This window comes from Mytilus californianus, unplaced genomic scaffold, assembly GCF_021869535.1.
Source record: "Mytilus californianus isolate M0D057914Y unplaced genomic scaffold, xbMytCali1.0.p SCAF_21, whole genome shotgun sequence".
NCBI classification, from domain to species: domain Eukaryota; kingdom Metazoa; phylum Mollusca; class Bivalvia; order Mytilida; family Mytilidae; genus Mytilus; species Mytilus californianus.
In genome coordinates this window covers 8,291,311-8,315,855 of record NW_026262670.1, presented here as the reverse complement: position 1 = coordinate 8,315,855, position 24,545 = coordinate 8,291,311, and the positions used below count along the sequence as shown (strand labels likewise).

General features: G+C 31.6%; 1 protein-coding gene and 1 long non-coding RNA gene across 2 annotated transcripts in view; both read right to left on the bottom strand.

Annotated features, from left to right (window-relative positions):
- Positions 1-13,215, bottom strand: part of LOC127731871 (death-associated protein kinase dapk-1-like) — a 75,550-nt gene extending 62,335 nt beyond the window's left edge. The window contains exons 1-3 of the mRNA XM_052240739.1: positions 12,948-13,215; positions 12,216-12,320; positions 7,109-7,180 (exon numbers count right to left, since the gene is read on the bottom strand). Of these exons, the coding sequence (XP_052096699.1) occupies positions 7,109-7,180; positions 12,216-12,320; positions 12,948-13,067 (297 nt within the window). The 5' untranslated portion in view covers positions 13,068-13,215. The remainder of the gene's footprint in view (positions 1-7,108; positions 7,181-12,215; positions 12,321-12,947) is intronic.
- Positions 13,216-13,577: 362 nt separating this feature from the next.
- Positions 13,578-24,545, bottom strand: part of LOC127731882 (uncharacterized) — a 70,808-nt gene continuing 59,840 nt past the window's right edge. Inside the window, exon 7 of the long non-coding RNA XR_007995880.1 lies at positions 13,578-13,703. This is a non-coding gene — a long non-coding RNA (uncharacterized LOC127731882). The remainder of the gene's footprint in view (positions 13,704-24,545) is intronic.

The following is a 24,545-nucleotide window of genomic DNA, read 5'->3' as shown; positions in this document are numbered from 1 at the left end:
CAAGAAATGAAACATTTTGACATAGGGAAATGTTGACGCCAGAAAAATCGCCAGCAGCCATATTTTGTCGCCGGATGAAAAAAAAATCGCAATTTGCCACATTAGCGAAGCCCAGCACAGTTAAATATTTGAAACATAAAAGGTTTCTGACACAGAATAACTGTAGTCAAAGAACTTAGAATTGGTTACATGATTTGAATTTATATTCAATTTTTTGCTTTTGTGCAATACACTTTGCTGTTGCGAATTGCCCCCCCTCCCTCCCCCCACAAAAAAAATTTAAAAATTTACCCCCCCTTTTTTTTTGCTTTTGTGCAATACACTATGCTGTTGCGTATTAACTGGTCTTCCGTTATACACATGCATTTCTTTAAACATGAAAAGCAGTGTAAGGGAGGTAATCAAAACGTTGTATTTGGATTACCTCCCTTAAACTGCTTTTAAATTGTCTTAATTGTTCATTATTCATTACTTTCTACATAATTTAAAAGCAGTGTAAGGGAGGTAATTCAAATGGTATAATATATTGTAAGGTTGGGCAAACCAAAGAGCACTGATAATTCAATTTTTGATGAAATCAAACAAAGTTTAATTTTGGAACACAATTTGGACCAACTTTGAAAACATGCCCAAAATCTAAAATCTAAAACACTGTTTGATTGGGCATATATTAATTCAATTTTAACCAACTTGAATACTATGCCCAAAATCAAAAATCCTAATACACGCTTAGATTCAGCATATCAAAGAACCCCTAGAATTCATTTCTTTTTTGAAATTAAAACTAAACTTTAATTTGGGGCCCTTTGGACCTTAATATGGACCAATTTGAAGACGGCTTGCCCAAAAATTAAAAATCTAAATGCACGGTTAGTCTGCATATCAAAGAACAGCAATAATACAAATTTGGATGAAATCAAACAAAGTTAAATTTTGAACCCTTTTGACCTCAATGTAGACCAATTTAAAAATGGGGCTCAATATCCAAAATAGTAATACAAGGTTAGAACCCAAAAATTAAAGACTTTAAAATTAATCCCATTGAAATTGGTTAAAAGATTTGTCTTTATTTTCAACTGAAGATTTCCTGCTATTCCGCAATACTGTGCAATTGAAGATTTCTTGCTATTGTGCAATACTGTGCTATTGCGCAATACTGTGCTATTGCGCAATACTGTGGTATTGTGCAATACCTATGCTATTGTGCAATACCTATGCTATTGTGCAATACTGTGGAACTGAAGATTTCTTGCAATTGCGCAATACTGTGTGCGCAATACTGTGCTTTTGTGCAATACTGTGCAATTAAAGATTTCTTGCTATTGCCCAAATACTGTGCAATTGAAGATTTCTTGCTATTGCACAATACTGTGATATTGCCCAATACTGTGCTATTGCGCAATACTGTGCTGTTGCACAATACTGTGATATTGCCCAATACTGTGATATTGCGCAATACTGTGCTGTTGCGCAATACTGTGCTATTTTGCAATATTGTGCAATTGAAGATTTCTTCTTGAAACTTTTCAAAAAATTTGAAATTTCAAAAATTTTGAAGAAAAAAATATGAACCCCCAAAAAAAATTGAAAAAAAATCCCCCCAAACTTTTTGAACCCCCCCCCCCCCCAGGAGTAATTACCCCCAAACTAACTCATTCCCAGCCTTCCCTTTGTGGTATGGAACCTTGTAGTACAATTTTAGAGATATCCATACACTAAAACACAATTTATTGTCCGGAAACTACAAAAATGCTTGTTTTTGGCCCCTTTTTGGGCCCTAATTCTTAAACTGTTGGTACCATAACCTCCAAAAGCATTCCTAACCATCCGTTTGTGGTATTGAACCTTCTGGTAAAAGATCATAGAGAGACATTCACTTAAACTAAAGTTATTGTCCGGGAACCAAATGTGTCTAAGGACGATGATGCCGACGACGACTACACCGCTGACATCGTAGCATTATATGAACGCAAAAATTCTTTGCGGTCGTATAAAAAATGCTGAAAACTGATTACTTTCCTGAATTGTCTAAGTCAAAGGACCATAACTCTGCACAAAACTTCAGACCGGAACAAAATCAGAAATTGTTCTATAATTTGTCATGGTAAACCTAAAACTGTATACCAATTATCAAATCAACATCTGTAAGCATAACAACAAATAGTGTGGAAAACTGATTACTTGCGTGAATTTAAGAAGTCAAAGGACCTGACATGTGAGGGACTCAAACTCATAACCTGAGTGTAAAAAGGCTAGTGATATAGTAGTTAGCTACGTAAAAGGATATTTGCTAAAGTAGGACAAATTAATTGTAGGCCAAGCTAAAAATAGTTATACAATACAGTTATTTCCATTTTTATGCATTCTATACAAAATAAAAAAATGAGTATTTGACACAGCATAGGTTTATGACACAAAATGAATGTGGTCAAAGAAATGAAAAATTTGAAATTGGACATTTACCTATTATGGTCCAATATCCCAAATCTAAGTACATTGTTAGAATCAGCATATTAAAGAACCCCAAGAATTCAATTTTTGATGAGATAATTATTAATTAAATCATTCCTGTTCAAAGGGAAATAACTCAAAATAAACAAGAGACCAAATGACATAGAAATTAATTATTAATTATACCATTTCTGTTCAAAAGGAAATAACTCAAATTCATATAGTAATAAAATGCTCCGCTGGGCGCAGCTTGATACGACCGCAGAGGTCGAACCCTGAACAGTTGGGGCAAGTATGGACACAACATTCAAGCTTGATACAGCTCTGAATTTGGATTGTGATTAAATATTTGACACAGCATAGGTTTCTGAAACAGAATGAATGTGGTCTAAGAACTTTAATTTTTTTAATTTACCTATTATGGTCCAATATCCAAAATCTAAATACATGGTAAGATTCAGCATATCAAAGAATCCAAAGAATTCCATTTTTGATGAAATCAAACAAAGTTTAATTTGGACCCTTTTGACCTCAATGTGGACCAATTTGATAACGGGGCCCAAAAATCAAAATACATGGTTAGATTCAGCATATCAAAGAACCCCATATATTCAATTTTTGTTGAAATCAAACAAAGTTTAATTTTGGACCCCAATTTGGACCAACTTGAAAACTGGGCCCATAATCAAAAATCTAAACACATGTTTAGATTCAGCATATCAAAGAACCCCAAGAATTCAATTTTTGTTAAAATCAAACTAAGTTAAATTTTGGACCCTTTGGACCTTAATGTAGACCAATTTAAAAAACTGGACCCAAAATTAAAAATCTATATACACAGTTAGATTTGACATATCAAAGAACCCCAATAATTCAATTTTTGATGAAATAAAACAAAGTTTAATTTTGGACCCTTTTGACCTCAATGTGGACCAATTTGATAACGGGGCCCAAAAATCTAAATACATGGTTAGATTCAGCATATCAAAGAACCCCATATATTCAATGTTTGTTGAAATCAAACAAAGTTTAATTTTGGACCCCAATTTGGACCAACTTGAAAACTGGGCCCGAAATAAAAAATCTAAACACATGTTTAGACTCAGCATATCAAAGAATCCCAAGAATTCAATTTTTGTTAAAATCAAACTAAGTTTAATTTTGGACCCTTTGGACCTTAATGTAGACCAATTTAAAAAACTGGACCCAAAATTAAAAATCTAAATACACGGTTAGATTTGGCATATCAAAGAACCCCAATAATTCAATTTTTGATGAAATAAAACAAAGTTTAATTTTGGACCCTTTTGACCTCAATATGAACCAATTTGATAGCAGGGCCAACAAATAAAAAAATCAAAATACATGGTTAGATTCAGCATATCAAAGAACCCCATATATTCAATTTTTGTTGAAATCAAACTAAGTTTAATTTTGGACCCCAATTTGGACCAACTTGAAAACTGGGACCGAAATCAAAAATCTAAATACATGTTTAGATTTAGCATATCAAAGAACCCCAAGAATTCAATTTTTGTTAAAATTAAACTAAGTTTAATTTTGGACCCTTTGAACCTTAATGTAGACCAATTTGAAAACTGGACCCTAAATTAAAAATCTAAATACGCGGTTAGATTTGGCATATCAAAGAACCCCAATAATTCAATTTTTGATGAAATAAAACAAAGTTTAATTTTGGACCCTTTTGACCTCAATATGAACCAATTTGATAGCCGGGCCCACAAATAAAAAATCTAAATACATGGTTAGATTCAGCATATCAAAGAACCCAATATATTCAATTTTTGTTGAAATCAAACAAAAGTTTAATTTTGGACCCCTATTTGGATCAACTTGAAAAATGGGCCCGAAATCAAAAATCTAAATACATGTTTAGAATCAGCATATCAAAGAACCCCATATATTCAATTATTGTTAAAATCAAACTAAGTTTAATTTTGGACCCTTTGGACCTTAATGTAGACCAATTTGAAAACTGGACCCAAAATGAAAAATCTAAATACATGGTTAGATTCGGCATATCAAAGGACCCCATATATTCAATTTGTGTTGAAATCAAACAAAGTTTAATTTTGGACCCCAATTTGGACCAACTTGAAAACTGGGCCCGAAATCAAAAATCTAAATACATGTTTAGATTCAGCATATCAAAGAACCCCAAGAATTTAATTTTTGTTAAAATCAAACTAAGTTTAATTTTGGACCCTTTGGACCTTAATGTAGACCAATTTGAAAACTGGACCCCAAAATTAAAAATCTAAATACACAGTCAGATTTGGCATAACAAATAAACAAATATATTCAATTTATGTTGAAATCAAACAAAGTTTAATTTTGGACCCCAATTTGGACCAACTTGAAAACTGGGACCGAAATCAAAAATCTAAATACATGTTTAGATTCAGCATATCAAAGAACCCCAAGGATTCAATTTTTGTTAAAATTAAACTAAGTTTAATTTTGGACCCTTTGAACCTTAATGTAGACCAATTTGAAAACTGGACCCTAAATTAAAAATCTAAATACGCGGTTAGATTTGGCATATCAAAGAACCCCAATAATTCAATTTTTGATGAAATAAAACAAAGTTTAATTTTGGACCCTTTTGACCTCAATATGAACCAATTTGATAGCCGGGCCCACAAATAAAAAATCTAAATACATGGTTAGATTCAGCATATCAAAGAACCCCATATATTCAATTATTGTCGAAATCAAACAAAAGTTTAATTTTGGACCCCTATTTGGATCAACTTGAAAAATGGGCCCGAAATCAAAAATCTAAATACATGTTTAGAATCAGCATATCAAAGAACCCCATATATTCAATTATTGTTAAAATCAAACTAAGTTTAATTTTGGACCCTTTGGACCTTAATGTAGACCAATTTGAAAACTGGACCCAAAATGAAAAATCTAAATACATGGTTAGATTCGGCATATCAAAGGACCCCATATATTCAATTTATGTTGAAATCAAACAAAGTTTAATTTTGGACCCCAATTTGGACCAACTTGAAAACTGGGCCCGAAATCAAAAATCTAAATACATGTTTAGATTCAGCATATCAAAGAACCCCAAGAATTCAATTTTTGTTAAAATCAAACTAAGTTTAATTTTGGACCCTTTGGACCTTAATGTAGACCAATTTGAAAACTGGACCCCAAAATTAAAAATCTAAATACACAGTCAGATTTGGCATAACAAATAAATAAAATATATTCAATTTATGTTGAAATCAAACAAAGTTTAATTTTGGACCCCAATTTGGACCAACTTGAAAACTGGGCCCGAAATCAAATATCTAAATACATGTTTAGATTCAGCATATCAAAGAACCCCAAGAATTCAATTTTTGTTAAAATCAAACTAAGTTTAATTTTGGACCCTTTGGACCTTAATGTAGACCAATTTGAAAACTGGACCCCAAAATTAAAAATCTAAATACACAGTCAGATTTGGCATAACAAATAAATAAATGTGGTCAAAGATTTTACAAATCTAATGCGCCATACTGTGCAATTAAAGATTACTTCTTGAAATTTTTCAATATTTGAAATTTGAAAAAAAAATAATATTTGAAGAATAATTCTTTTTAATTTCTGAAATCTGAAATAAGAAAAATTTGACCCCCCACAATTTCTTTTTTTTGGTCTTAATTGTTCATTAACCATTACTTTATACATAATTTAAAAGCAGTGTAAGGGAGGTAATTCTAATGATGAATTTGATTTATCTCCCTTACACTGCTTTAAATTATGTTTTGTACTAAAGTATTTGTCCATATAAAAATGCTTGTTTTTTGCCCCTTTTTTGGCCCCTTATTCCTAAAATTTTGAGGCAATTACCCCCAAAATCAATCCCAGCATTCCCTTTGTGATATGGAACCTTGTGGCACAATGTCAGAGAGATCCATACACTAACACACAAGTTATGTCTGGAAGTTACAAAAATGCTTATTTTTGGCCCCTTTTGGCCCCTAATTCCTTAACTGTTGGTACCATTACCCCCAAAATCAATCCCCACCTTCCTTTTGTGGTATTGAACCTTATGGTAAAATTTCATTGAGATCCATTCACTTAAACTAAAGTTAGAGTGCGAAAACTAATGTGTCTTCGGACGACGACGACGACGCCAACATCATACCAATATACGACCACAAAAATTTTTGTTTGGCAGCCACCCCCCCCCGCCGGCCGCCGTACATCTCCAAATCAAAAACCAAAAACAATTTATTAATAAAAATTAACAAAACTTGCTCTCGTCTTGTTTGCTCTAGAATATGAAATAAAAAACATCTGCTAATTTTGTTGAATATTGAAGAAATCACATAATAATAAATTCCTGAATTGAAACATGACAACTAAGCTTAGTTAAAAGCTTGTTAAGTGTGGATTTAGCGCCCCAAATATATGATGTTGTCCAATCAAAATGGTGATAACAAATAATTGCATTAGAATTTTAAATTGTTTGTTTAAAACCAATTTTGTAAGATTTCTCTCCTGAAGTATTTTGGTTTTGCGGCATTTGATTTCTTAGTTTTATATTTCTTTATAATTTGTAACTTATTTTCTACTTGATTCATTCTAAGTGTAAGCGTTTGTAATTCAACACCATATCTATCACTATATGTACCTGTAAGTATTCCATCACTTCTTTATACTGGAGAGATTTATATTCTGCTGCTAGATCGTATGGCGTCTGACCCTGAAATACAGACAAATCTTTATATTGCTTTCACCTGTTACAAAGAAGGCTTCTGTAACACATAATATCTTACAATTAGTAAGACCAGTAGCAGCTGAGTGGTGATTAATTTTATCTTAACAGATGCTAACCATATATATATAACTCATGAGACGACATTTCGATTATTTTTCACAATTTTGTGAAGACTTTAAATAGGCTTTTAACTCTTTTTTTTAAAGAATCAGAATAAAAGTTCCATCTGTCACCATTTGGTCCTGTTATTTTCTTTGCAGTCTGAAGATTGGTAAATGCATCCTAATGTCTACATGAGGTGTGGATGAGTTTGGGGGTCTTCATTTTTAACTATCTTTTCTAATTTTGTGGGCACATTATTCACAGTTCTTTATATTTTTAACATCCCAATATTATTCTCTATTTTTTATATTTTTGTACCCAATCCTTTTCTATTCATTAATTCTACCCATACAAACCCTCCTATATCTGTATACCCCATCCAAACCCTCCTATATCTGTATTACCTATCCACACCCTCCTATATCTGTATACCCCATTTAAACCTTCCTATATCTGTATACCCCATCCAAACCCTCCTATATCTGTATACCCGATTTAAACCCTCCTATATATTTGTATTACCCATCCGAACCCTCCTATATCTGTTTTACCAATCCAAACCCTCCTATATCTGTATACCCAATCAACACCCTCTAATACCTGTATTACTCATCCAAACCCTCCTATATCTGTATACCCCATCCACACCCTCCTATATCTGTATACCACATCTACATCCTCCTATATCTGTATTACCCATCCAAACCCCCCTATATCTGTATACCCAATCCACACCCTCTTATATCTGTATACCCCATCCACACCCTCCTATAGGGAAAACGGTACTATTTATTCTGCCATAGGCGACAATACTAACATTTTCTAAATTTACCACTTTTTATAATAAAAACCCGGACAAAACAGTTATGTGTGGTATTAGTACTTTATTATTCTGTTTTAAAACTTGAGGTCAAATGTATCATGACCAACTTCCAATGGAGCTTGTTTATGTTATCCATGCCCACCTTCATTTTACACCAAATTTAAGAAATTTTGGAAGTCTTTTCGAACAATTCTCTAGAATATATTTCAATGGGTTTCAAAATTTATATTGTAAATATACACACTGCAGTTATTCATAGATAAAAAAAAAAATATATATATTGTACCCTAATAAAATCTCAGGTCATAACGCTTACGAACTTTTTTCCAGCTGAATTTAAGTATTTTAGGGGACATTTTTTTATATTTTAAAACAAGCAATTTCCAAACCATGAAAAGTAATGGTAAAGTATTAACTGAAAATAATTTTAAAGTATTATTATCAATGCACTTCTGGCTATGATAGATCAATGTTTAACACTTTAACAATTTCCTTGATTATATTCAATTCACAAGTCACAAGGAGCTCAGTATGCATCTATCATGTCTATCTGTAGAGTTTTATACATTATTTCTAGAGATGATGATGGGGGTTATTAAAGACCTTGACTGGCTATACAGCCCTCGCACGGTAGTTGATATTAGAGTATAATAAAAAAAAGTTAAACATTTAAAGGAAGTAGAGATGAAAAAAACTAGATATCATTGAGATGGGAGCCATCTCTGTGGGCCCCGCTGAGAATAACATGAGGTAAAAAATTTGTATCTTTATCATTGGACATGTGGTTGTCAACTGAAACCAAAGTTTATGACCTTGACCTTTGACCTAGGAAGATGTATATAAATTATGACACACCCTATGGTGTTTGTTTATATACATGTCAAGTATAAACTTTGAAATCATAACAGTTCTCAAGATATAGAGCGGACACGATCTTTACCATAGGACATGGGGTTGTCAACTTAAACCAAAGTTTTTGACCTTGACCTTTGACCTAGGAAGTTGTACATACATTATGACACACCCTCTGGTGTTGGTTTATATACATGTCAAGTATAAACTTTGAAATCATTCCAGTTCTCTAGATATAGAGCAGACACAATTTGTTACAGACGGAAGGACGGACAGATGGACGGACAGATTGATCACTATAGGGCGTCTGCCATTCGGTGAGGCCCTAATAATTTTCAACTATTTATTTTCTAATTGTTCTAAGGTAGAAAAATAATAAGTAATAATCTTATATGTATTTGCATTCAATTTGTTTTAGATTTAACCTTTTTTACAAAAATAAACATAAATTTAAGGAGTATATTGTGAAAGGTGACAAAAAGGTGAAGTAATTAAATTTTTTGTGAAACAACTTTGAAATACACAAATTATTTTTGACCTAAAGCTAAGGTAATTGGTGTTAATTAACAGTGTGTTTGACACCAAAGCTGTCAAATAAAGCCATGCACTGAAATGGGTCACTTAATTTTAGTTTACACAGCTAGTTGAACTTCTTGTAAAGGAAGAATTACGAATTTGCCGGTATTTCAAAGGAAATCAGTCTGAAGGCTAAAGAATCCGGGTGAAAACGGGGTGAAAAAATATTTAAATGGGTTTCAAAATTTATATTGAAAATATACACACTGCAGTTATTCATAGATAAATAAAATAAAGTTAGAGAACGGAAACTAAAAATTCAGCAATTTTTATGTTTATAAAGGGACATAACTCAAGAATGGTAAAAGTGTTCTCACCAAATTTTGTACTTAATCTGTATTATGTAGTAATAAGCATTGTGTATAAGTTTCATAACATTTGGTTGAGGCAAACTAAAGTTCGAAAACGGAAACAAAAAATTTGTACTTGATCTTAGTTTTGTGGTAATGAATATTGTGTATAGGTTTCATAATGTTTGGTTGGGGCAAACTTAAGTTACAGAATGGAAACTAAAAATTTTGCAATCTTTCGATTTACAAAGGGGCATAACTCAATAATGGTTAAAGTGACACTACCCAAATTCAACTTGATCTGTGTTTTATCAGTGGAAGTAAAAATTAAACATTGCTTTGTATAAAGCATTGATTGTAGTTGATTCAACTATAATCATGGACAAAGGAATATAACTCCAATTTCAAAAATTAATTGATATTTAGAAAAAAATAAAAATTTTGCAATTTTTCCATTTATAAAGGGGTATAACTCTAGAACAGTAAAAGTGACGCCACCAACATTCAAACTTGATCTGTGTTTTACTAAAAATTTTGCATTTTTTCCATTTATAAAGGGCATAACTGGAGAATGGTTAAAGTGACCCCACCAAAATTCAAACTTGATCTTTATTTTGTGGTAATAAGCATTGTGTATATGTTTCATAAAATTTGGTTGAGGCAAACTTAAGTTAGAGAACGGAAACTAAAAATTTTGCAATTTTTCCATTTATAAAGTGGCATAACTCTAGGACGGTTAAAGTGACGACACCAAAATTCAAACTTGATCTGTGTTTTGTGGTAATAAGCATTGTGTATAAGTTTCATAACATTTGGTTGAAGCAAACTCAAGTAAGAGAACGGAAACTAAAATTTTTGTAATTTTTCCATTTATATAAAGGGGCATAACTCTAGAACGGTTAGAGTGATGCTACCAAAATTCAAACTTGATCTGTATTTATTGGTAATAAGCATTGTTATAAGTTTCATAAAATTTGGTTGAAGCAAACTTAAGTTAGAGAACGGAAACTAAAAATTTTCCATTTCCATTTATAAAGGGGCATAACTCTAGAACGGTTAAAGTGACGCCACCAAAATTCAAACTTGATCTCAGTTTTGTGGTAATTAGCATTGTTTATGAGTTTCATAACATTTGGTTAAGGCAAACTCAAGTTAGAGAACAGAAACCAATTTTTGGACGCACGGACGGACGTACTTACAGACGGACAAGGGTAAAACTTATAAAAATATATATTGTACCCTTACATCTAATCACAGCGCTTCTAAGTTGATTTCCTTCACCTGCCTTGGGTACACAAAAGGCCAACCTAAAGCCGGGAAGATGTAATACTACTTTTTTCTCTATATCTGTATACCCAATCCCCATCCTCCTATATCTGTATACCCCATCTATACCCTACCCAATCCACACCCTTCTTTATCTGTATACCCCATCCACACACTCCTATATCTGTATTACCCATCCACTCTTTCCTATATCAGTATTCCCCATCCACACCCTCCTATATCAGTATATCCAATCCACATCCTCCTGTATCTGTATTACCCCTCCACACCCTTCTCAACCTCTATACCCCGTCCACACCCTCCTATATGTGTATACCCGATCCACACCTTCCTATAGGTGTATACCCTATCCATCCCCTCCTATATCTGTATTACCCCTCCACACCCTACTCAACCTCTATACCCCGTCCACACCCTCCTATATGTGTATACCCGATCCACACCTTCCTATAGGTGTATACCCTATCCATCCCCTCCTATATCTGTATTACCCCTCCACACCCTTCTCAACCTCTATACCCCATCCACACCCTCCTATATGTGTATACCCCATCCACACCTTCCTATTCCTGTATATTCCATTCACACTCTCCTATATGTGTATACCCCATCCACACCCTCCTATATGTCTATACCCCATCCACACCCTTCTATATGTGTATACCCCATCCACACCTTCCTATTCCTGTATATTCCATTCACACTCTCCTATATGTGTATACCCCATCTACCCCTCCTATATCTGTATTACCCCTTCACACCCTCCTAAACCTCTATACCCCATCCACACCCTCCTATATGTGTATACCCCATCCACACCATCCTATATGTGTATACCCCATCCTCACCCTCCTGTATGTGTATACCCCATATACACCCTCCTATATCTGTATACCCTATCCACACCCTCCTATGTCTGTATCCACACCCTCCATAAAACTTTTTCATATCTTAAGTTAAATTTAAAGGATCAGATGACTTTTGACTATTGCCTTGAAAAAGAATCAATTTGACCAAATATATCTCATACATCATTTTAGTGATTCATTACTTAATAGTTGAACACTGGGTATATACTATAAAATATTACCTCATGTGTTGTAACCAAGGGACTGGCACCTACTTCTACTAGACATCTTGTGATCTGTAAATGTCCATTCAGAGCAGCTATATGTAAAGCTGTGTATCCATCTCTCTATAATATAACGTAATAACATGTCAATATTATGGACAATACTTTGTTATCAATATCAATAATATACAACATATCCTACAACTGACATTAAAACTTGTCTGATAAACTGGACAATGTTGTGTAATAAATATAAACAAAATATATATCACATGAATCAGTGGTCAAAACTGAATAAAATGACCAGTCACACTTGTATTTATATTGTATATAAACAATAAATAAACGTGTTTTGTTGTGAAATGTCAAAACTTCCATTAAACCTGATATCTTAAAAAAAAATTTTTTTCAAGAAATGTGTAAAATAATTATATCAATGGATTCAGTAGAACAAAACAAGTAAAATGAGACCCCACTTTATATGATTCTTACACATATTTGTTCATTAAAACTGTCTAATTAACATCAGGATTTAGTGTAGATTCAGTATAATCATTCATTTTAATAAAATAATTTTTTTAAAGAAACATGAAAAAGAGTAATATTTTCTGATTCAGAACAATAATATGAGTAAAATGAGACCCCACTTGATATAATTATTACAAATATTTGTTCATTAAACCTGTCTAATTAACAACATGATTTTCTGTAGATTAATAGTAATGTGATCAGACTAAGTAGATAACATACATCTGTGGTGTCGATCTTACATCCTGTATCAATGAGAAGTCTGCAGATCTCCAGGTATCCTCCCATGGCAGCCCTCATTAATGCTGTCAATCCACCAACCTGGAATAATACAACTGACATCAAAACTTGTCTGATAAACTGGACAATGTTGTGTAATAAATATAAACAAAATATATATCACATGAATCAGTGGTCAAAACTGAATAAAATGACCAGTCACACTTGTATTTATATTCTACATAAACAATAAATAAACATGTTTTGTTGTGAAATGTCAAAACTTCCATTAAACCTGATATCTTAAAAAATTTTTTTTTCAAGAAATGTGTAAAATAATTATATCAATGGATTCAGTAGAACAAAACAAGTAAAATGAGACCCCACTTTATATGATTCTTACAAATATTTGTTCATTAAAACTGTCTAATTAACAACAGGATTTAGTGTAGATTCAGTATAATCATTCATTTTAATAAAATATTTTTTTTAAAGAAACATAAAAGAAGATATATATTTTTATTCAGAACAATAATATGAGTAAAATGAGACCCCACTTGATATAATTATTACAAATATTTGTTCATTAAACCTGTCTGATTAACAACATAATTTAGTGTTGATTAATAGTAATGTGATCAGACTTAGTAGATAACATACATTTGTGGTGTTGATCTTACATCCTGTATCAATGAGAAGTCTACAGACCTCCAGCTGTCCTTCACTGGCAGCCCACATTAATGCTGTCCATCCTCTACCCTGGAATAATACAACTGACATCAAAACTTGTCTGATAACTGGACAATGTTGTGTAATAAATATAAACAAAATATATATCACATGAATCAGTGGTCAAAACTGAATAAAATGACCAGTCACACTTGTATTTATATTCTACATAAACAATAAATAAACATGTTTTGTTGTGAAATGTCAAAACTTCCATTAAACCTGATATCTTAAAAAAAAAAAATTTTTTCAAGAAATGTGTAAAAAATAATTATATCAATGGATTCAGTAGAACAAAACCAGTAAGATGAGACCCCACTTTATATGATTCTTACACATATCTATTCATTAAACCTGTCTAATTAACATCAGGATTTAGTGTAGATTCAGTATAATCATTCATTTTAATAAAATAATTTTTTTAAAGAAACATGAAAAGGAGTAATATTTTCTGATTCAGAACAATAATATGAGTAAAATGAGACCCCACTTGATATAATTATTACAAATATTTGTCCATTAAAACTGTCTAATTAACAACATGATTTAGTGTAGATTCAGTATACTCATGATAACAGGTATGTTTCACATTCAGTGTTGTACTTTGATAACAGGTATGTTTCACATTCAGTGTTGTACTTTGATAACAGGTATGTTTCACATTCAGTGTTGTGTTTGATAATAGGTATGTTTCACATTCAGTGTTATGTTTGATAATAGGTATGTTTCACATTCAGTGATGTGCTTTGATAATAGGTATGTTTCACATTCAGTGTTGTGTTTGATAATAGGTATGTTTCACATTCAGTGTTGTACTTTGATAATAGGTATGTTTCACATTCAGTGTTGTGTTTGATAATAGGTATGTTTCACATTCAGTGTTGTGTTTGATAATAGGTATGTTTCACATTCAGTGTTGTGTTTGATAACAGGTATGTTTTATTTTCATTGTTGTGTTTGATAATAGGTATGTTTCACATTCAGTGATGTGCTTTGATAATAGGTATGTTTCACATTCAGTGTTGTGCTTTGATAATAGGTATGTTTCACATTCAGTGTTGTACTTTGATAATAGGTATGTTTCACATTCAGTGTTGTGTTTGATAATAGGTATGTTTCACATTCAGTGTTGTGTTTGATAATAGGTATGTTTCACATTCAGTGTTGTGTTTGATAACAGGTATGTTTTATTTTCATTGTTGTGTTTGATAATAGGTATGTTTCACATTCAGTGATGTGCTTTGATAACAGGTATGTTTCACATTCAGTGTTGTGTTTGATAATAGGTATGTTTCACATTCAGTGTTATGTTTGATAACATGCATGTTTCACATTCAGTGATGTGCTTTGATAACATGCATGTTTCACATTCAGTGTTATGTTTGATAATAGGTATGTTTCATTTTCATTGTTGTGTTTGATAATAGGTATGTTTCACATTCAGTGATGTGCTTTGATAACAGGTATGTTTCACATTCAGTGTTGTGTTTGATAATAGGTATGTTTCACATTCAGTATTATGTTTGATAATAGGTATGTTTCACATTCAGTGTTATGTTTGATAATAGGTATGTTTCACATTCAGTGATGTGTTTGATAACATGCATGTTTCACATTCAGTGTTATGTTTGATAATAGGCATGTTTCACATTCAGTGTTGTGTTTGATAATAGGTATGTTTCACATTCAGTGATGTGTTTGATAACATGCATGTTTCACATTCAGTGTTATGTTTGATAATAGGTATGTTTCACATTCAGTGTTATGTTTGATAATAGGTATGTTTCACATTCAGTGATGTGTTTGATAACATGCATGTTTCACATTCAGTGTTATGTTTGATAACATGCATGTTTCACATTCACTGATGTGCTTTGATAACATGCATGTTTCACATTCAGTGTTATGTTTGATAATAGGTATGTTTCACATTCAGTGTTGTGTTTGATAATAGGTATGTTTCACATTCAGTGTTGTGTTTGATAATAGGTATGTTTCACATTCAGTGTTGTGTTTGATAATAGGTATGTTTCACATTCACTGTTGTGTTTGATAACAGGTATGTTTTATTTTCATTGTTGTGTTTGATAATAGGTATGTTTCACATTCAGTGATGTGCTTTGATAACAGGTATGTTTCACATTCAGTGTTGTGTTTGATAATAGGTATGTTTCACATTCAGTGTTATGTTTGATAATAGGTATGTTTCACATTCAGTGTTATGTTTGATAATAGGTCTGTTTCACATTCATTGTTATGTTTGATAATAGGCATGTTTCACATTCAGTGTTGTGTTTGATAATAGATATGTTTCACATTCAGTGTTATGTTTGATAATAGGTATGTTTCACATTCAGTGTTGTGTTTGATAATAGGAATGTTTCACATTTAGTATTGTGTTTGATAATAGGTATGTTTCACATTCAGTGTTATGTTTGATAATAGATCTGTTTCACATTCAGTGTTATGTTTGATAATAGGCATGTTTCACATTCAGTGTTGTGTTTGATAATAGTTATGTTTCACATTCAGTGTTGTGTTTGATAATAGGTATGTTTCACATTCAGTGTTATGTTTGATTACAATGTTTCCAATTCAGTGATGTACTTTGATAACAGGTATGTTTCACATTCAGTGTTGTACTTTGATTACAATGTTTCCAATTCAGTGATGTACTTTGATAACAGGTATGTTTCACATTCAGTGTTATGTTTGATAAAAGGTATGTTTCACATTCAGTGTTATGTTTGATAATATGCATGTTTCACATTCAGTGTTGTGTTTGATAATAGGTATGTTTCACATTCAGTGTTGTGTTTGATAACAGGTATGTTTCACATTCAGTGTTGTGTTTGATAATAGGTATGTTTCACATTCAGTGTTGTGTTTGATAATAGGTATGTTTCACATTCATTCTTGTGTTTGATAATAGGTATGTTTCACATTCAGTGTTATGTTTGATAACAGGTATGTTTCACATTCAGTGTTATGTTTGATAATAGGTATGTTTCACATTCAGTGATGTGCTTTGATAACAGGTATGTTTCACATTCAGTATTGTGTTTGATAATAGGTATGTTTCACATTCAGTGTTATGTTTGATAACAGGTATGTTTCACATTCAGTGTTGTGTTTGATAACAGGTATGTTTCACATTCAGTGTTATGTTTGATAATAGGTATGTTTCACATTCAGTGATGTGCTTTGATAATAGGTATGTTTCACATTCAGTGTTGTGTTTGATAATAGGTATGTTTCACATTCAGTGTTGTACTTTGATAATAGGTATGTTTCACATTCAGTGTTGTGTTTGATAATAGGTATGTTTCACATTCAGTGTTGTGTTTGATAATAGGTATGTTTCACATTCAGTGTTGTGTTTGATAACAGGTATGTTTTATTTTCATTGTTGTGTTTGATAATAGGTATGTTTCACATTCAGTGATGTGCTTTGATAATAGGTATGTTTCACATTCAGTGTTGTGCTTTGATAATAGGTATGTTTCACATTCAGTGTTGTACTTTGATAATAGGTATGTTTCACATTCAGTGTTGTGTTTGATAATAGGTATGTTTCACATTCAGTGTTGTGTTTGATAATAGGTATGTTTCACATTCAGTGTTGTGTTTGATAACAGGTATGTTTTATTTTCATTGTTGTGTTTGATAATAGGTATGTTTCACATTCAGTGATGTGCTTTGATAACAGGTATGTTTCACATTCAGTGTTGTGTTTGATAATAGGTATGTTTCACATTCAGTGTTATGTTTGATAACATGCATGTTTCACATTCAGTGATGTGCTTTGATAACATGCATGTTTCACATTCAGTGTTATGTTTGATAATAGGTATGTTTCATTTTCATTGTTGTGTTTGATAATAGGTATGTTTCACATTCAGTGATGTGCTTTGATAACAGGTATGTTTCACATTCAGTGTTGTGTTTGATAATAGGTATGTTTCACATTCAGTATTATGTTTGATAATAGGTATGTTTCACATTCAGTGTTATGTTTGATAATAGGTATGTTTCACATTCAGTGATGTGTTTGATAACATGCATGTTTCACATTCAGTGTTATGTTTGATAATAGGCATGTTTCACATTCAGTGTTGTGTTTGATAATAGGTATGTTTCACATTCAGTGATGTGTTTGATAACATGCATGTTTCACATTCAGTGTTATGTTTGATAATAGGTATGTTTCACATTCAGTGTTATGTTTGATAATAGGTATGTTTCACATTCAGTGATGTGTTTGATAACATGCATGTTTCACATTCAGTGTTATGTTTGATAACATGCATGTTTCACATTCACTGATGTGCTTTGATAACATGCATGTTTCACATTCAGTGTTATGTTTGATAATAGGTATGTTTCACATTCAGTGTTGTGTTTGATAATAGGTATGTTTCACATTCAGTGTTGTGTTTGATAATAGGTATGTTTCACATTCAGTGTTGTGTTTGATAATAGGTATGTTTCACATTCACTGTTGTGTTTGATAACAGGTATGTTTTATTTTCATTGTTGTGTTTGATAATAGGTATGTTTCACATTCAGTGATGTGCTTTGATAACAGGTATGTTTCACATTCAGTGTTGTGTTTGATAATAGGTATGTTTCACATTCAGTGTTATGTTTGATAATAGGTATGTTTCACATTCAGTGTTATGTTTGATAATAGGTCTGTTTCACATTCATTGTTATGTTTGATAATAGGCATGTTTCACATTCAGTGTTGTGTTTGATAATAGATATGTTTCACATTCAGTGTTATGTTTGATAATAGGTATGTTTCACATTCAGTGTTGTGTTTGATAATAGGAATGTTTCACATTTAGTATTGTGTTTGATAATAGGTATGTTTCACATTCAGTGTTATGTTTGATAATAGATCTGTTTCACATTCAGTGTTATGTTTGATAATAGGCATGTTTCACATTCAGTGTTGTGTTTGATAATAGTTATGTTTCACATTCAGTGTTGTGTTTGATAATAGGTATGTTTCACATTCAGTGTTATGTTTGATTACAATGTTTCCAATTCAGTGATGTACTTTGATAACAGGTATGTTTCACATTCAGTGTTGTACTTTGATTACAATGTTTCCAATTCAGTGATGTACTTTGATAACAGGTATGTTTCACATTCAGTGTTATGTTTGATAAAAGGTATGTTTCACATTCAGTGTTATGTTTGATAATATGCATGTTTCACATTCAGTGTTGTGTTTGATAATAGGTATGTTTCACATTCAGTGTTGTGTTTGATAACAGGTATGTTTCACATTCAGTGTTGTGTTTGATAATAGGTATGTTTCACATTCAGTGTTGTGTTTGATAATAGGTATGTTTCACATTCATTCTTGTGTTTGATAATAGGTATGTTTCACATTCAGTGTTATGTTTGATAACAGGTATGTTTCACATTCAGTGTTATGTTTGATAATAGGTATGTTTCATTTTCATTATTGTGTTTGATAACAGGTATGTTTCACATTCAGTGTTATGTTTGATAATAGGTATGTTTCACATTCAGTGTTGTGTTTGATAATAGGAATGTTTCACATTTAGTATTGTGTTTGATAATAGGTATGTTTCATATTCAGTCTTGTGTTTGATAACAGGTATGTTTCACATTCAGTGTTATGTTTGATAATAGCCATGTTTCACATTCAGTGTTGTGTTTGATAATAGGTATGTTTCATTTTCATTGTTGTGTTTGATAACAGGTATGTTTCACATTCAGTGTTATGTTTGATAATAGGTATGTTTCACATTCAGTGTTGTGTTTGATAATAGGTATGTTTCACATTCAGTGTTATGTTTGATTACAATGTTTCCAATTCAGTGATGTACTTTGATAACAGGTATGTTTCACATTCAGTGTTGTACTTTGATTACAATGTTTCCAATTCAGTGATGTACTTTGATAACAGGTATGTTTCACATTCAGTGTTGTACTTTGATTACAATGTTTCCAATTCAGTGATGTGCTTTGATAACAGGTATGTTTCACATTCAGTGTTATGTTTGATAATAGGTATGTTTCACATTCAGTGTTGTGTTTGATAATAGGTATGTTTCACATTCAGTGTTGTGTTTGATAATAGGTATGTTTCACATTCAGTGTTGTGTTTGATAATAGGTATGTTTCACATTCAGTGTTGTGTTTGATAACAGGTATGTTTTATTTTCATTGTTGTGTTTGATAATAGGTATGTTTCACATTCAGTGATGTGCTTTGATAACAGGTATGTTTCACATTCAGTGTTGTGTTTGATAATAGGTATGTTTCACATTCAGTGTTATGTTTGATAATAGGTATGTTTCACATTCAGTGTTATGTTTGATAATAGGTCTGTTTCACATTCATTGTTATGTTTGATAATAGGCATGTTTCACATTCAGTGTTATGTTTGATAATAGGTATGTTTCACATTCAGTGTTGTGTTTGATAATAGGAATGTTTCACATTTAGTATTGTGTTTGATAATAGGTATGTTTCACATTCAGTGTTATGTTTGATAATAGATCTGTTTCACATTCAGTGTTATGTTTGATAATAGGCATGTTTCACATTCAGTGTTGTGTTTGATAATAGTTATGTTTCACATTCAGTGTTGTGTTTGATAATAGGTATGTTTCACATTCAGTGTTATGTTTGATTACAATGTTTCCAATTCAGTGATGTACTTTGATAACAGGTATGTTTCACATTCAGTGTTGTACTTTGATTACAATGTTTCCAATTCAGTGATGTACTTTGATAACAGGTATGTTTCACATTCAGTGTTATGTTTGATAAAAGGTATGTTTCACATTCAGTGTTATGTTTGATAATATGCATGTTTCACATTCAGTGTTGTGTTTGATAATAGGTATGTTTCACATTCAGTGTTGTGTTTGATAACAGGTATGTTTCACATTCAGTGTTGTGTTTGATAATAGGTATGTTTCACATTCAGTGTTGTGTTTGATAATAGGTATGTTTCACATTCATTCTTGTGTTTGATAATAGGTATGTTTCACATTCAGTGTTATGTTTGATAACAGGTATGTTTCACATTCAGTGTTATGTTTGATAATAGGTATGTTTCATTTTCATTATTGTGTTTGATAACAGGTATGTTTCACATTCAGTGTTATGTTTGATAATAGGTATGTTTCACATTCAGTGTTGTGTTTGATAATAGGAATGTTTCACATTTAGTATTGTGTTTGATAATAGGTATGTTTCATATTCAGTCTTGTGTTTGATAACAGGTATGTTTCACATTCAGTGTTATGTTTGATAATAGCCATGTTTCACATTCAGTGTTGTGTTTGATAATAGGTATGTTTCATTTTCATTGTTGTGTTTGATAACAGGTATGTTTCACATTCAGTGTTATGTTTGATAATAGGTATGTTTCACATTCAGTGTTGTGTTTGATAATAGGTATGTTTCACATTCAGTGTTATGTTTGATTACAATGTTTCCAATTCAGTGATGTACTTTGATAACAGGTATGTTTCATTTTCAGTGTTGTACTTTGATTACAATGTTTCCAATTCAGTGATGTACTTTGATAACAGGTATGTTTCACATTCAGTGTTGTACTTTGATTACAATGTTTCCAATTCAGTGATGTACTTTGATAACAGGTATGTTTCACATTCAGTGTTATGTTTGATAATAGGTATGTTTCACATTCAGTGTTATGTTTGATAATAGGCATGTTTCACATTCAGTGTTATGTTTGATAATAGGCATGTTTCACATTCAGTGTTGTGTTTGATAATAGGTATGTTTCACATTCAGTGATGTGCTTTGATAACAGGTATGTTTCACATTCAGTGTTGTGTTTGATAATAGGTATGTTTCACATTCAGTGTTGTGTTTGATAATAGGTATGTTTCACATTCAGTGTTATGTTTGATAGCAGGTATGTTTCACATTCAGTGTTATGTTTGATAATAGGTCTGTTTCACATTCAGTGTTATGTTTAACAATAGGCATGTTTCACATTCAGTGTTGTGTTTGATAATAGGTATGTTTCACATTCAGTATTGTGTTTGATAATAAATCTGTTTCACATTCAGTGTTATGTTTGATAATAGGTATGTTTCACATTCAGTGTTGTGTTTGATAATAGGTATGTTTCACATTCAGTGTTGTGTTTGATAATAGGTATGTTTCACATTCAGTGTTATGTTTGATTACAATGTTTCCAATTCAGTGATGTACTTTGATAATAGGTATGTTTCACATTCAGTGTTGTACTTTGATTACAATGTTTCCAATTCAGTGATGTACTTTGATAACAGGTATGTTTCACATTCAGTGTTATGTTTGATAATAGGTATGTTTCACATTCAGTGTTATGATTGATAATAGGCATGTTTCACGTTCAGTGTTGTGTTTGATAATAGGTATGTTTCACATTCAGTGTTGTGTTTGATAATAGGTATGTTTCACATTCATTCTTGTGTTTGATAATAGGTATGTTTCACATTCAGTGTTATGTTTGATAACAGGTATGTTTCACATTCAGTGTTATGTTTGATAATAGGTATGTTTCATTTTCATTGTTGTGTTTGATAACAGGTATGTTTCACATTCAGTGTTATGTTTGATAATAGGTATGTTTCACATTCAGTGTTGTGTTTGATAATAGGTATGTTTCACATTTAGCATTGTGTTTGATAATAGGTATGTTTCATATTCAGTCTTGTGTTTGATAACAGGTATGTTTCACATTCAGTGTTATGTTTGATAATAGCCATGTTTCACATTCAGCGTTGTGTTTGATAATAGGTATGTTTCATTTTCATTGTTGTGTTTGATAACAGGTAAGTTTCACATTCAGTGTTATGTTTGATAATAGGTATGTTTCACATTCAGTGTTGTGTTTGATAATAGGTATGTTTCACATTCAGTGTTATGTTTGATTACAATGTTTCCAATTCAGTGATGTACTTTGATAACAGGTATGTTTCACATTCAGTGTTGTACTTTGATTACAATGTTTCCAATTCAGTGATGTACTTTGATAACAGGTATGTTTCACATTCAGTGTTATGTTTGATAATAGGTATGTTTCACATTCAGTGTTGTGTTTGATAATAGGCATGTTTCACATTCAGTGTTGTGTTTGATAATAGGTATGTTTCACATTCAGCGTTGTGTTTGATAATAGGTATGTTTCACATTCAGTGTTGTATTTGATAATAGGTATGTTTCACATTCATTGTTGTGTTTGATAATAGGTATGTTTCACATTCCGTGTTATGTTTGATAACAGGTATGTTTCACATTCAGTGTTATGTTTGATAATAGGTATGTTTCATTTTCATTGTTGTGTTTGATAACAGGTATGTTTCACATTCAGTGTTATGTTTGATAATAGGTATGTTTCACATTCAGTGGTGTGTTTGATAATAGGTATGTTTCACATTCAGTGTTATGTTTGATAATAGGTATGTTTCACATTCAGTGGTGTGTTTGATAATAGGTATGTTTCACATTCAGTGTTGTGTTTGATAATAGGTATGTTTCACATTCAGTGTTGTGTTTGATAATAGGTATGTTTCACATTCAGTGTTACGTTTGATAATAGGTATGTTTCACATTCAGTGTTGTGTTTGATAATAGGTATGTTTCACATTCAGTGATAAGTTTGATAATAGGTATGTTTCACATTCAGTATTGTGTTTGATAATAGGTATGTTTCACATTCAGTGATGTGTTTGATTGCAGGCATGTTTCGCTTTGTTTACAGGTATGTCTCACAGATTCACTTTTAGTGATGAGCTTTGATTACAGGTATGTTTCAAATTCCCCAATGAGCTCTGATTACAGGTAGGTTTTTCATTAAGTGTTGTACTTTGATCGCAGGTAGCTTTCACATTCACTGCTGTATTTTGATCACAGGTCGGATTTACATTGAGTGATATGTACAACCTTGTTTTGTGTGTTTCATACTTTATATGTACAACCTTGTAGTTGTGTGTTTTATACATTATATGTACAACCTTGTAGCTGTGTGTTTTATACTTTATATGTACAACCTTGTAGTTGTGTGTTTTATATATTATATGCACAACCTTGTTTTGTGTGTTTTATACTTTATATGTACAACCTTGTAGTTGTGTGTTTTATATGCACAACCTTGTAGTTGCGTGTTTTATACTTTATATGTACAACCTTGTAGTTGTGTGTTTTATACATTATATGTACAACCTTGTAGTTGTGTGTTTTATACTTTATATGTACAACCTTGTAGTTGTGTGTTTTATACATTATATGCACAACCTTGTTTTGTGTGTTTTATACTTTATATGTATAACCTTGTAGTTGTGTGTTTTATACTATTTATGTACAACCTTATAGTTGTGTGTTTTATGCATTATATGTACAGCCTTGTAGTTGTGTGTTTTATACATTATATGCACAACCTTGTTTTGTGTGTTTTATACTTTATATGTACAACCATGTAGTTGTGTGTTTTATACTTTATATGTACAAACTTGTAGTTGTGTGTTTTATACTTTATATGTACAACCTTGTAGTTGTGTGTTTTATACTTTATATGTACAACCATGTAGTTGTGTGTTTCATACTTTATATGTACAACCTTGTAGTTGTGTGTTTTATACTTTATATTCACAACCATGTAGTTGTGTGTTTTATACTTTATATGTACAAACTTGTAGTTGTGTGTTTTATACTTTATATTCACAACCTTGTAGTTGTGTGTTTTATACTTTATATGTACAATCTTGTAGTTGTGTGTTTCATACTTATATGTACAACCTTGTAGTTGTGTGTTTTATACTTTATATGTACAACCTTGTAGTTGTGTGTTTTATACTTTATATG